At 46.6% G+C, this 14033-nt stretch overlaps 1 protein-coding gene across 3 annotated transcripts in view; it reads left to right on the top strand.

Annotated features, from left to right (window-relative positions):
* Cystm1 (cysteine rich transmembrane module containing 1) overlaps positions 1-14033 on the top strand; it is a 58201-nt gene that overhangs the window by 14978 nt on the left and 29190 nt on the right. For all 3 annotated transcript variants that reach the window (XR_004385912.1, XM_032886240.1, XM_032886239.1), the window contains exon 2: positions 3108-3325. Coding sequence is in view for 2 of the 3 variants with exons in the window: in XM_032886240.1 (XP_032742131.1) it covers positions 3108-3325 (218 nt within the window). In the remaining variant the exon portion in view is untranslated. The remainder of the gene's footprint in view (positions 1-3107; positions 3326-14033) is intronic.

Here is a 14033-nt window from a genome sequence, read left to right as displayed (position 1 = left end):
CTGTTAGGTGGTCTTGGTCAAGCCGGTTTGTTTCTTTAGTGGCTGGAGGACAATAGGTTTGTTCCAAGTGAAGTCCTGCTTTTCAAATTCTAGTTCTAGGACCTTTGATTGCATTCAGACTCCCTCTGTGTGGCTTTTGCTGTTCTTTTGTTGCAAGTGGCTTTTGGCTGCTGCTGCTGCTGCTGTTAGAAGAAACTGGACACAGACCTATCTGTTTCTTTAAGAGGACTGCCTGGGAAATGCAGGGGTGAGTGAGGAGGAAAGGGAGTTAAGGTTGCTGGAGCTACTGGATGGCTTCTGCTTTCTGTAGGTGTCTCCGAATAACAGATATTCTTCTCCCTCCCTAGACATGTTGTTCCCTGGATAAGGGGGAAGGCTCATACTAAAACTGAGGGGGGATGCACCTGAGGAGGAAGAGCGTTCAGAAAGAGAACTGCAGGATGGTGAGGAGAGAAAACAGACAGATGGGTTAAGAATAATCCCGAAGCAGGCAGCAGAGCACAGAGGTGCCAGTGTGGCAGTTCTGAGCTCTTGAGTGTCATTCTCTTCTCCACTGCTCACTGTTCTCAGAAAGGTATTGTCAGGGAAGATAGCTTTGGCTTTGCCTAGACTAAGAACTTCTATTAATGTATAGGCTTGCTGGATGGATCAGGTTAAACCACAGTTTTAATGAAGGCAGGTCATGCGTACTGAATTTCAGGACAGAGTAGTTACAGTGGCTGGCTGTGTTCTGTGGCAACTTAAAAGTAAACGATGGAATGGCCACATTCGAGTTAATAAGAATGACTTCTGTGTTAATCAGCCTTCCTGCTGAAGAGAGGAGACAAAATGCACAAGTGGTCAGTGCTTTCCCACCAGGTGATGTAGTGTCAGTCACAGTGGGGTGAGGCGTCCTAGATTAGGGTGGGTGTCACACTGACGTGTAACAGAGGTCGGAGAACAGGAGAAATCAGGGGTGGCTTCTGTTGTTATTTGTTCTTGGGGCGTGCGGTGTGTGTGAGTGCACATGTGACGCGCATGTGGAGGACATCCTTAAGTGTTGGTCCTCTCACCCTCCACAGTGTTTGAAACAGGACCCCTCTCGTGTATAACAGGATTACAGACATTCCTAAGTGCCACTGAGCCTGGCTTTGTGTGGGTTCTGGAGATGCTGGCCCAGGTCCTCCTTGAGCACACACACCAAGCCATCTCCTCAGCTGCACCAGTTGTGTGCTTGTCTGTTTGTTGTTTGGTTTTTGAGTCTCTATCAGACTCTGGAAAAGTAAACCTTTAAATGGGAGGCATAATGCACATGTGGTAAAACAGATCCGGATTCCATATTAGGCATTATAATCGTCTTCAAGGGACACTCCCTCTATCCCCATTCCTCTGCTAGGTTGAAGCCAGTACCCTAGCAGTCATTGTATTTGTCTTTCAACCATTGTCCAAGGCAAGAGTTTGAGTCACACTGATACGCGTGCCTGCCTCACTACTTTAGTCCACGTGCTAAATGTATGTTGAGTTGTGCGTCACCGCGTGTTTCTTGGCATGCTTACCATCGGTCCCCAGGGCTGGAAGCACAGTAGAAGTGGGTTAAGGTGGGCCAGTAGGTTAGGTTAGTTCAGTCTTTTGTAGCGTTCTCTGCATCTTAAAGCTGACAGTTGCTGATTGACTAGTAGCAATTTGGTAGGCCATAGCTTTCATAGACCTTTATGTGCCTGTGTCACTGGCTTGGGTTGTTAGAACTGAAAGAACTGAACTACTTCAGTCAGTCCTGCTGACTGAAACGGCATTTATGATCAACTCAGTTCTGGGTTCCTTGAATCATTTGTGATGAAAAAGGGAGATGCTGGCCTTGATTAGTGTAGCAGATTGGGTGCTTCCTCTAGAGCTGGGACTAGATGAGCTTTTCTTGAAGCACATGAACTATAGCAAGAACTGATGGTATCTAGCTGGAAATCTGATATTATTTGGAAGGAAGAATATGAAAGTTACATGCATAACCTGTTACTTTAATCCAGAATCCCTAGGGAATCTTATGACAATTCTAGCCTTTATGACATTACTTAAGAATTTATTGATTACATATTCTAAAGAAGAATTAATGGGATTACTAATTTGTAGTTATTAGATTCTTTCCTACTATTTAATTTGGGTTCCAAGGTACTCGAAGTAGGTTAAATGTTCATCCAGGAGATGGTTAACAGTGAGGCAGTGTGGTATCACAGGTATCAGGTTGTTTAAGTGACTCATGTAGACTACACCTTGTTCCCCAGTTATGATTTGTTTGCTTTTAATCTGGACGTCTCTGTGCCAGGCACTGTGGTGATTGTAGAGATGATGGAAGCAATATGTTGGCCCTCAAAGCCTCAAGTCCAGTCAGGGAATATTTTAATAGGCTAGGGGGCCAGGAAGCATAGGCTCCTTCACAGATACAAACCACCAAGGACAGGAACTTGTAAACACAGTGAAGATTCCTGGTGAATCTTTCAAAGAACCCTGGCAGTGTGGAGCTTGGAGGAAATTTTTGCTTGGCATTCTCTATAGACATCTCACTGCTTAGAGCCATGGGTCTGGAAAGCACAGCTGTGTTATCTTAGAGCCCAAGACAAGGGGTGTGTCTGGTCACTGGCAGCAGGGCTGCCTCTTAGGAGACACCACTGTAGCCTGACCCTGTTTATGGGAGGGTTTTCTGGTGTTGGACCAGCATCTGCTGATCTGGTTGATAGTTAGTGCTATTAGATTTTCTGCTATCTTAAAGCTAGCCAACCACGTTTATGGGCATTTCAGGGAAATTAAAAACAATGTATCCTGTTATTCATTCAGCACATTTATTGAGGAGACTACAGGCACCAAGCGCCTCTAAGGACATGGTGGCAATCCCAAACTGACTTGATTGATTCTGTTGTCACAGCCTACTATCTGGAATAGGAAAGAGGACAAGCAGAAGAAAAGCAAGCAGATAGGAAGATAAGAGCTGTGTGGTTGGGATGAGAATGAACCGACATGAACAAGGCTTTCCAGAGTCACTGGGGAACCTTTAGGGCATTTAGTAAATGATCTGATCAGTTGGAAATTTTTCTAGTGAGTTCCACATGCAAATGATTTTTATCCTCTTTGTCTCTTAGGTGCATTGCCAGGTTCCTGATGAACCCAGAGAACCCTCCACCATATCCGGGCCCCGGGCCAACAGCCCCATACCCACCTTATCCACAACAGCCAATGGGGCCTATGGGAGCCCCACCTCCTCAGGGGTACCCCTACCCACCACCTCAGGGGTACCCCTATCAAGGATACCCACAGTACGGCTGGCAGGGTGGACCTCAGGAGCCTCCTAAGACCACAGGTAGGTGTCTGTGAATTTGCAAATGTTCATGTCTTGGTTTCACACAAGAGAGCGTTTGCATGATTCGTTGGCAGAGAAGAAATCATCTTTGTGATTTCTGATTGATGTTTGATGCTGGTGGCTCAGAGTGGCTTTCACTCAAGATGACTTACTGGCCCACATGTTCTCTAGGGGATTTCTCCTAGAGCACTGTTGGGGAAAATACCAACTGGTGTCTTTCTCTTGCAGTTCCTTTTGTTTTGTTTTAGCTTATTGGGGTTATGTTATCGGTTAGCTTGTTGGCCCTTGAGTCATCCTCAGGCCTTGCTGCCGAGGTTGGTTTCCTTATTATTTTCATAATTCTGTTCAATCTACTACTTGAGATTGCCCTTGTTTTCTGGGTCTGTATGATAGAACAGTGCTACTCAAGGTAGTTCATTTATTGAAGAGTAAACTGTTACTGTGAGAACTAAAGAAAGTGAGAGCGGATGTTTAAAAACGGAGAGCAGCTTAGCACTCCTGACTGTCAAGCATATAATCACTCTTCCTAAACCTACCAATCAGTGCAGGATTAAAAATAAAACACTGCGAGAAGCATTGTTCTACATACTTGTCTGGTGACTATCTTATAACCCTTTGTTTTACAGAAGAGCTGTTTCAGCTTTTAAAAACAGTTAATTTTACCAAGTGCTTATTATACACCAAACGGTTTCCTAAAAGCTTTATGTATTTCAACATTTAATCCTTGCAACAATTCTGTGAGCAAAACTAGGGCCTTGTGTATGCTGGACAGGTGCTACCTCTGAGATGGCCCTCCTGCCTGTCATATTTTATGGTTAATCTAGGTATACACCTCTTTAGGGTGTACAGTTACGGTCTGGCACTTTACTGGGCTGTCTGCCAGTGTAAAAAGAAAATAGTCCAGCATCTGCTTATCTAGTAGATTCTGCCCAAATTGAAATTCATAAACGTTCCTCTGGTTTTCACCCAGAACGCTTTTTGCCAATTCCAGGCTTACTCTCTAGCTTGTGTTTGATGAGTTGAGAATGTTATTCAGTTTGTCTAGAACAAGTGCGTCTTAAGTTTTGTGGACTTCATGCAGAGAATACAGATTTGAGTTTCTTTTTGTTGGTTTAATTAATATTGATATATCTGCCATTTTAAGAAAAGGTTTCTTTATTCCTAAGATTAAAAGGCTCTATTAGTTTAGTGTTAGCAATCATAATTCACACAGGTAACCTCCCTTCCTGCAGTTGTGAATCAGTAGCTCCTGCTTTCATTGTGTTCCCAAGGAAAGTAGGCACTGCAGCTGCTCAGCCGCAGTTCTCACTTAGGGCCCAGGACCTGTGGACAGAATTCCGGAGGTGACGTCATTGTAGAGTGAAGCCGTCGGGCGTTGTTGCACTCCTGGTTCTTGGTATCGTCTCTGGGATCTCCAGTCAGAACCATCTGCTGTTCTGTTATGTGTCTGAGCTTTGTGTGGACATTTAAGCCTTGCTCTCCCGTTAGGAGATCTCAGATTTATCTGCTTCTGCTCTCTCTTCCTCTGAAGTCTGAGTGTGTGCTGTAGTTCTTCTGGTTAACAGCTGCACGGGTGGAGTGCCTCCTCCTCCAAAGCAGGGAGGCCATCCAGCAGCCATTCTTTTTTTTGGGTGAGAGGGGTTTCGAGACAGGTTTCTCTGTGCAACAGACCTGGCTGTCCTAGAACTTTGTACAGCAGGCTGACCTCAAACTCACAGAGATCCCTCTGATTGCCTCTGCCTCCCAAGTGCTAGGAGAAAGGCGTACACCACCACGCCCAGCTCCTTCAGCCATTCTTACTGATTTTTGGTAATCACTAAAGGCTTAACATGGATGTAATGTACGGGTGGGCAGGGAGCTAACCTAAGAGCTTTCTTTGGGACCTTTTATGACACACAGTTCATTTTTCAGGCCTTGTAGTGAAGGGCCTGCAAGATGGCTCTGTGGGCAAAGGAGCCATCTGTTTGATAAACCCCTAGACCTCACTTGGTGAAAGGCAGGAACCTACTCCTGCTCGCTGTCCTTTGACCTTTGGGTACTTGAGCTGTGCCATGAAGGCGTGCGCACACAAGCAAGCAAACAAATAAAAATTGTAGCTCAAACTAGAAAACAAAACAAAACAAAAAACCTTCCATCTGTCTTAGAAAATCACCCTTTTGGAAATCATATGAGTGGAGGTGCCAGTGGGGATAAGGCTTCTCAAAGGGGATGCCCGCAACTAAGTTCAGGATCGCATATGACTTCTCCTAACTATAGCAAGTATTTCTTGTTATATTATACTCACTATCAGCCTCAGGCAGTGGTAACAGCAGCCCCACGCTACAGCAGTGGAGTCTGAGGCTTATTCTGACTGTATTTCATAGATAGAGATAGAGATAGAGATAGAGATAGAGATAGAGATAGAGATAGAGATAGAGATACAACAGCACACCCCAAAATCACCTACTTAAAACAATGAGGGTTTTATTATCACTATTCCTGAGTTGGCAGGGAGATTCTTTTGCTTCATGTGATCTCTCATGGGGTCACGTGATTTAATTCAGCTGTCAGCCTGGCGGGGGCTGGGATGTCTAAGACTGTCTCACTTTCATGAATAGAGTGTCGGCTTGCCCGTGTGAGCCTCTCTATACATAACTCCCTTCTTAGAAGAAGATATGTTTTGTCATTCATATCTCCCCCATGAATTAAATAGCGTCATATCCAAGACTACCAGGTATCTTAGCCAATAACTACATTAGCTTAAACGATACACCATTGAGGGGCTGGCAAGCTCAGCAGTTAAGCTCAGTAGCAGCTCTGACTACTCTTCTAGAGGACCCAGGTTCCATTCCCAGCAGTCATGTGGCAGCCCAGAGCCATAGGTGGCTCCAGTTCCAAGAATCTGACACCTTCTTCTGTCCTCTGCAGATTGCAGGCATGCATGTGGTGCATAGATATGCATATAGACAAAAATAAAAAACCCATCACTGAAGTAGCCTCTGTGTGGACTAGACCTGCTACTAATCTTCCCCAGGCTACTCTCACTCTTGCTCCTCCCCGCCCACTCTGTCCCGCTCTGCTCTATACAGCTCTGCAGATCAAAATAAAATACCTGCATGACACCTGTCATCACCTAAGCCTCACTCCATAGAAGCTACTCCTCCGTGCACTCCACCTGTACACTAATGGACTCACGAGCATGTCCTCTCCCCAGATTCAGGTAGTTTTCATTTTATATTGTCTGGCCCGTCGGTGCCCAAATTCAGGTAATTTACTTAGTGGTTTAGGCTTTGACTGAAACTGTTTTCAGTCGAGACTTGTAAGGGCACACACATGTCACAGAACCTCGGGCCTTATTAATGAGCAACAGAGAACTGCCTGCTGCCTAATAAAGTGGCGATGCAAACAGGAAAAAGAGGAAGTCTGGGGGTAGAGGCTACAGAGACAGAAAGCCACTGACAACGCGGACGGAGGAAAGCCTGGAATATGTTTAAGACGCATAGGGGGTAAATAACCTGGGATGCTGAATGGAAGGGAGTCCAAGACAGACGCACTCAGCCAAGAATGTGAAAGATCCCAGCATAGGATTAAATAGGAGACATATTTGGCAAACCAGAATCTTGCCAAGCAGAATTTAAGGCTTTTGCTGACAGTGGAAGTTTGGTATACATTTGGTCATCTGAGCAATAAAGATTATAATTGTAGTTTAGATAGGACTTTGCAGGAAAGTTGATTCATCTCTTTTCTGAATACAGCTTACTAGGGCTGTGACACAGATCATAACAATGGCTTGCTCCCCTGCAGACTCCTATCTGCTTTTAAGACACAGGGTCTTACACACAGTCCAGGCTGACCTCAAATTCACTATGTAGCTGAGGATGACCTTGAACTCCTGATCCCCTGACCTCTGTCTCCCAAATGCTGATTTACAGACCTGCACCACCATGCCAGAACCAGTGCACCCTGTCTTCCCTGTAATAAGTTTTATAAGCATTGCTGTTGGCTTTGCTTCAAGATCCAGCAGTGCTATTCAGTTTACCCCGCACTGCGGGAAAGAGGAGCGGCTGAGAGGGAGAGAAACGTGGGGGCAGGCTGACTTGGGAAGGCTGAGAAGATTCTGTTGTTAAGGGGACCTGAATGCCTTTGTTCTTGTGTGTTCCCCACCAGCCTCGGGCTTCTCTAACTGGCTCTGTTTGCCTTTTTTAGTTTCCTTAAAGGTTTCATTCAATTGAGCCACATGCTATCTGTCAAGATTTTTAGTTTTGGTGGGAATTTGTACTCTACTTTCTTTTAACCAGAACTCCATAAAAAATAAACAAGTTACCTATCAAACATCTTGGTTGGGTAGTTGAAAAACTTTGGTGCTGGGTGTCCCTCTCTCTGCCTCTCTCTTCCTTCCCTCCGTGGACAGCTTCAGGGTGGTTAGTTAGATCCCAAATCTTCCTTTAAAAAAAGGAAACAAAATACTTATTTAACGTGACTCTGAAATAATTTCAGACACATATAAACATTGCAAAAGTAATTAGATGACCCGGACTCCCCCAGCCACATACACTCACAGTACAGTCATCTGCTTGTTCTTCTTACCCTCAACAGTCCAAGGGTGGCATTTCTCTACCAGACTCTGAGGGGGATCTTGCTATGTATGTGTAACTCGGGCTGGTCTTCCTCACCTTCTTGAGTGCTAGGATTACAGGCATGCATCCCTGACTCTTTTAGTCAGTCACAGCTCTGTAGCATACATTCCATTCCGAGGGGGAGAGTAAGTAGACGTCACTCCTTTGTGAGGATGGTGGCATCAGTTTACAAAATACCACATACATGAAAGGTCTTTGGAAACAGTTCTAGTAGTGGCAGGTAAATTCCCACACAGTGAGACATCCTAAATAACGATTCTAGATTCTTATGAACATACCATAGTGGTAACAGGTAAGAGTAAAAAATTAGACCTAATTGTATCTCTCTAATCTTGTGTCAGAAAACAGGTGCCAGGCTTGGTGGAGAATGTCTGTCATCCTGGCTACTTGAGAAGTCGAGACAGAAGAGTCACATTCAAGGCCTGCCAAGGCTACAGAGAAAATAAGTAATCAGTCTTTAAGGAAAGTTCTGTAAACTGTTAGAAGGAATGGAAAGGGATTTTAATTCTTTCACCAAGTTAAAATGACTCCCACTCAGGTACATCAGTCCCGAGAGATGAGAGAGTCCGGCTCAGGTGACCCCAGGTTAGCCACAGCAGCAGAGTCACTCAGGTCACGGCAGGCATCACTGATCCATTACCCATGATCCTGCTATGCATGGATTCGGCCCTGCATCCTCACCCAGCCCTGCTAGACAGCCATTATTGAGTGCCTTCGAGCTTCACACAGACCCATTTATCCTTTCTTATTTTTCTTAAGTCAATTCCCTCTTTTTAGAGAAACCAGTGCCACAAAACCATTCGTGATTTGCCAGGATTAGTGAACTCTTTGGTTTGAGTGAGTTTGGTTGTGTGTGACAGGGTCTTACTCTGTAACCAAGGCTAGCCTCCTCCTGATTGAGCTTACTGGTGTGAGCCATCACTCCTGGCTGAGAGCCAGGCATGTTGACTTAGGACAGGGCTCTGCTTTCAAGCTAACATCCCCTCCTTGTGCTGTGCTCGGAAGATCCAGCACAGGCTTGCCAGAAATTCTGAAACGCCCTCCAAGGGAAAATATTCTTCCAGCTCTTTTCTCCTTATCTATCTCTCACAACACAAACAAATAAAATTGTCTAGTATTTGTAATATGCTAGTAATTTAGTCCTCTTCCTCCTCTTTCTCCCCATCATCACTCCACCTTTTTTCGAGACAGGGTCTCACTATGTAGCCCTGGCTGGCCTTGAACTCAGAGCCCACCTGCCTCTGCTTCCCCAGGTGCTGCAATTAAAGGCATTTGCCACCACACCTGGCTTCCAGGCAAGTTTCTTTCTTTTTTTTTTTTTTTTCCGGGGCTGGGGACCGAACCCAGGACCTTGTGCTTCCTAGGCAAGCGCTCTACCACTGAGCCAAATCCCCAACCCCTCCAGGCAAGTTTCTTAACATCCCTGGTCTTTGACTGTGCTCACCTGCCCTTGGAAATCTCATAAAGGCAGTTTCTTCTCTTTTGTCTTTTCTAGAACAGTGCTGAGTACGTGGTGAACATTTGGAAATGTTTCAAAAATGGTTATGAGCTTGTTAGTTATCTGGGTCTCTCCCGACCATCTCTTTGAGAGCCTTTCCTTGCTTTTTAGCCGCAAGACCTGGTTTTATACCTAGTGTTCTAGGACAAGACTATGGTATTTGGCAACGTACTGATTTAACACGAATTCTACTTAGAGCACCATCCTTTGGGACGCCCACGTGGAGCTGCAAAGCCCAGCTGGCCTTAGAATTAGGTTTCTAAGTTGGAAGCCTCCCATTGACCCCATTTTTGTTCTTTGTAATCTGAAGGAAGGAATGGGAGTAGCTCTTCAGGGTTTGATTTCTCTTGGCTAGTAATAATTGCGTCAGAACTGAGGGGGGCTGAGGGAGACCCATGTTTCTCTTTCTGGGCTCCATTTGTGACGTCTCATGTGCTTTCATCAGTGACTACGAGGAGAGAAGGAATGGAGATGTAGCATTTCTGACTTCTCTGGATAACTGGCCTGTGTGGGACTGCAGCCTGGATTGTGTGAGCCTCCAATGCCTTCCTTCATCAGACACTCTGAACCCTCCCTGGTCATGCAGTTATTTTTCTCTGAGAAGCCTCTCTAGCATGAACAGTTTGGTGCCTCCCCTTCTCCCTTCCCTTCCCTTCCCTCCCCTCCCCTCCCCTCCCCTTCCCTTCCCTCCCCTTCCCTTCCCTCCCCTTCTCCTTCCTTCCTTCTTTCCTTCCTTCCTTCCTTCCTTTTTTCTTTCTTTTCCTTTTCTTTTTTCTTTCTTTTTCCTTTCCTTTTTTCTTTCTCTGGCCAGGACACTGAAGCCACCAAAACCCACATTGATTTAGTACTCTAAGTAGCATTTATCTAGTCCTGTGGATGACAGCTGCCCATCCTGTAAAAACGGGGTTATAGGCCCATGGTGACCGTGAATGCAGCTAGCACGGCTTATGACACATTGTGGATGGACAGAAGTGGGGACAGCAGGAATGCTGCAGAGAGGAGAGGGGACTGGCTGCTAAGGGTCAGTCCTGATTGTTGTGCAGGGCCTGCTGTCATCTCACTTGTCACCCTAGCCTGTAGTGGGTCTCCCTCCTTGTGCTTGTACTCCTGCTATGTTCTTCCTACCCAGACCCCAGAGTAGCTTCCATTTTACTCAGGTGAAAACCAGGGTCCCTGCAGGGTACCCAGCAAGGCCCTGTGTGAGCCACTGCCACTCTCTCCCCTCTCGGCCTGCTCTTCTAGGGCCATCCTAGGCACTTGCGAGGACTCTGGGCCCTTTGCACAGGTTGTTCCCATCCCGCAGGCTTTGTTTGCCTTGCTGCTCTTTGGTCTTGTGCGCCTGTTACCAAGCTTAGAAAGGTCTTCCAGCTGCTTCTTCTCCCTCGGTCTTTGTGTGCAGCACTCAGACTAGCCCCTAGTGTTTCTGTTAGTCTACCTGTTGCCCCTCCCTGACATACTATTTACTGGTGCACTGGCTGCACCTTCCCCCCTATGTAATGTAAGCTTCTTGAAGGGAGGGGCTTCTGTGTCGTCGTCGTCATTGCTGCTGCTGTTGTTATTGTTGTTTGAGAAAGGGATTGACTATGTAGATTAGGCTGCCCTAAAAAGACAAGTGCCATCATACCCAGCAGAGTCGCCTTCATGTTACTTCATGTCACCACTGAATTCTGAGCACTGATTGAGTGGTGTCTGGCGAAGTTCTCTCTCAGGCCTTCTCTTTTCCTCTTGTCTTTTTGGAATGGAACTTACTGGGTTACTATCACGAGTCAGCCCTAGCGCTGAGCATTGCATACACGTCCTTTATCCTTCAATCGCATGACAGTGAAGCCTGTAGAAGATGGGGACTAGTAAAGATGCTGGTTTGTTCAGGATGTGAGATAGCAGGGGCAGAGATGGCATCTGATGGTGCTATGCGGCTTAGAGCCTGCCCTCTGCGGTCACTGCTATGGCTGCCCCAGCCTGCTCCAGGTAGGCACCAGCCCCTCTGACTCTGCTTACTCCACCGTTGCCTCCTTACTTCATCTCGGACCCTGCTGCACTTGGTGTGCCTTGTGCCTCAGTGCTGCTTCCTCCTCCACCTTTGACTTCATCCTGGTCTACTCCTCAGTGGCAAGAGTCGGTTGGCGAGCAAAATCCCTTCCTTAGTTCATCCTGTTCAGTCCCCTAAAATCCTTCCCTCGGTCACATCCTACTATGCTGGGTAGAAGTCTGGGAAGAGCCTTTCTATCTCCTCCTCCTCTTCCTCCTCCTCTTCCTCCTTCCAATTGCTTCTGCCTCCCTTGGTCCTTTGTATGGTACTCAAACTAGTCCCCAGTGTCGTTCTTCTTTTTTTTTTTAAGATTTATTTTGTTATTTTAATTATATATATGGTATATGTGGTGTGGTGGTGGTGTGGTGGTGTGGTGGTATGGTGGTGGTGGTGGTGTGGTGGTGGTGTGGTGGTGGTGTGGTGGTGGTGTGGTGTGGTGATGGTGTGGTGGTGGTGGTGTGGTGGTGGTGGTGGTGTAGGTAGTGGTGTGGTGGTGTGGTGGTGGTGTGGTGGTGTGGTGGTGGTGGTGGTGGTGGGTGTGGTGGTGGTGGTGTGGTGGTGTGGTGGTGTGGTGGGTGTGGTGGTGGTGGGTGGTGGTGGTGTGGTGGTGTGGTGGTGTGGTGGTGTGGTGGTGTGGTGGTGGTGTGTGGTGGTGTGGTGGTGTGGTGGTGTGGTGGTGTGGCGGTGTGGTGGTGTGGTGGTGTGGTGGTGTGGTGGTGTGGTGGTGTGGTGGTGGTGGTGTGGTGGTGGGGGTGGTGTGGTGGTGTGGTGGTGTGGTGGTGGTGGTGTGGTGGTGTGGTGGTATATGCACATGAATGCAAGTGCCTGCAGAGGTCAGAGGTGTCAGAGCCCTCTGGAGCTGGGGTTATGGGCAGTTGTAAGCCAGCTGATATGCTTGAGTTTAGGTCCTCAGGAAGAGCAATGTACTCTTATATACTGAACCACTCCAAGCTCTTGCTTTTCTAGTTCTTAACTCCTATCCTAGGACATTCTTTTGGGTGTTTTAAAAATCCTTTGGGAAACTTCCCCTGGTAGTTCTATGGTTTTTTGTTTTTTGGTTTTTTTTTTTGTTTGTTTGTTTTTTTAATTTATCTTTTGAGGCAGAGACAGTACCCCTGGCTGTCCTAGAACTTACTCTGTAGACCAAGTTGGCCTTGAACTCATATTCTCCAACTCTGTCTCCTGAGCATTGGGATCAAAGGTGTGTGCCACCACTGCCCAGCTCCCCCTCAGTCTTATCTAGGCCTGGACAGCATCTCTTTAAGAAGGTATTTGAGCTTGCCATAGGTGTGAGATGTTTGCTTGACCCAGCATGGGGATCTGGACACATATTCTTGCTAGAGTAGAGACGTGAAGCTCTTGGTGGCCACAAGGACAGATGCTTGACTTCTCAGCTGCCTGTGTGATCTTCCCAGGGTTTGTGACCAAGGACGCTCGCTCTAGTTCATCTTCATGGTCAACTCAGAAACGTCCTCTGTACCAGAGAAACTTGCTGATCCTGTGTGGAAGGAAGCCCCCTCCTTCCTCCCTGCAGTGTTCTGTTGCCCTCCTAAGGTAGAGGCTTCACCAAAGTGTGGATTTCTTTTTTCTTAAAATAATGGCCAGGATTCAGAAGGCCGAAACCTGTCCTGGTCTGCCCTGCTTCAGGCCCAGTTTTTGTTCCTTGGGCTTGCCAGGCGTCCATTCCTACTCATATCTCACAAATGCCATCTCCTCTGTATTGCTTGAGACATTCTTCACTTCTTTCTGAGGTTCATATTCAGACTGAGGCATCAAAGGAATGAAGAAAGTTCAGTCATACCCACAGAATGCTGGGGGGTCAGATGGGCTATGTACATTCCAAGAGAGCGAGCGGCACCAACTACCACACAACCTGGAGCCCCAGCATTGTTGTTATAGACAGCACAGTGGGAGGGGTTAGTTGTTTTGGTAAAGGAAGAAGCCCCAGTTGTTTGTTTTTGTGCTCACTGTTCAATTTTCCTAAATATCCATACTTGGACCAGAGAAAGGCCTTTGCTAATTCTGAGCTGGGGATGGGGAGGACTTGGCATTTCTCCTGGGTCTGTGGCATTGGTCCTTAACATGGCTCTGCTCACCTCCCAATTGGGGTTAAGTTTCTGACCTTCACTCTGCGGTCTTCATTTAGAATTTTATAGCATCACCTCTAGTTACAGATTTTTTTTCTCTAATCTAAAAGCACCATGATAGATCTTGTCCAATTTGACTGACCATTGGGTTCCCCAGTAACTGTTTGAAAGTGATTGTAAAGTGTTGAGCTGGGCATGGTGGTTAACACCTCTCATCTCAGCACTAGGGAGGCAATAGCAGAAGCAGGCACACTGTTTGAGGACAGCTCACACATACATTTTAGATGTAGGACCGCACAGAGTGAAACTAGAAGAGCCTTCTTAAGCTGTTAGACCCAGCTTGATTTTGCAGAGAAGATGGAGTACTTTCCTCCTTACCCTGGTCTCTTTTGGTCTGGGACTAGAGCAAGTGTTTACAGTGTGGTGGGAGCCTGGAATATTGTTAGCATGCCGGCAGTCACAAAGATCTGAGGAATGT

The sequence above is a fragment of the Rattus rattus genome, chromosome 15, assembly GCF_011064425.1.
Source record: "Rattus rattus isolate New Zealand chromosome 15, Rrattus_CSIRO_v1, whole genome shotgun sequence".
Classification (NCBI taxonomy): Eukaryota; Metazoa; Chordata; class Mammalia; order Rodentia; family Muridae; genus Rattus; species Rattus rattus.
Note: the sequence above shows the minus strand (reverse complement) of the source record. Positions and strands in the feature narration are given on the sequence as shown.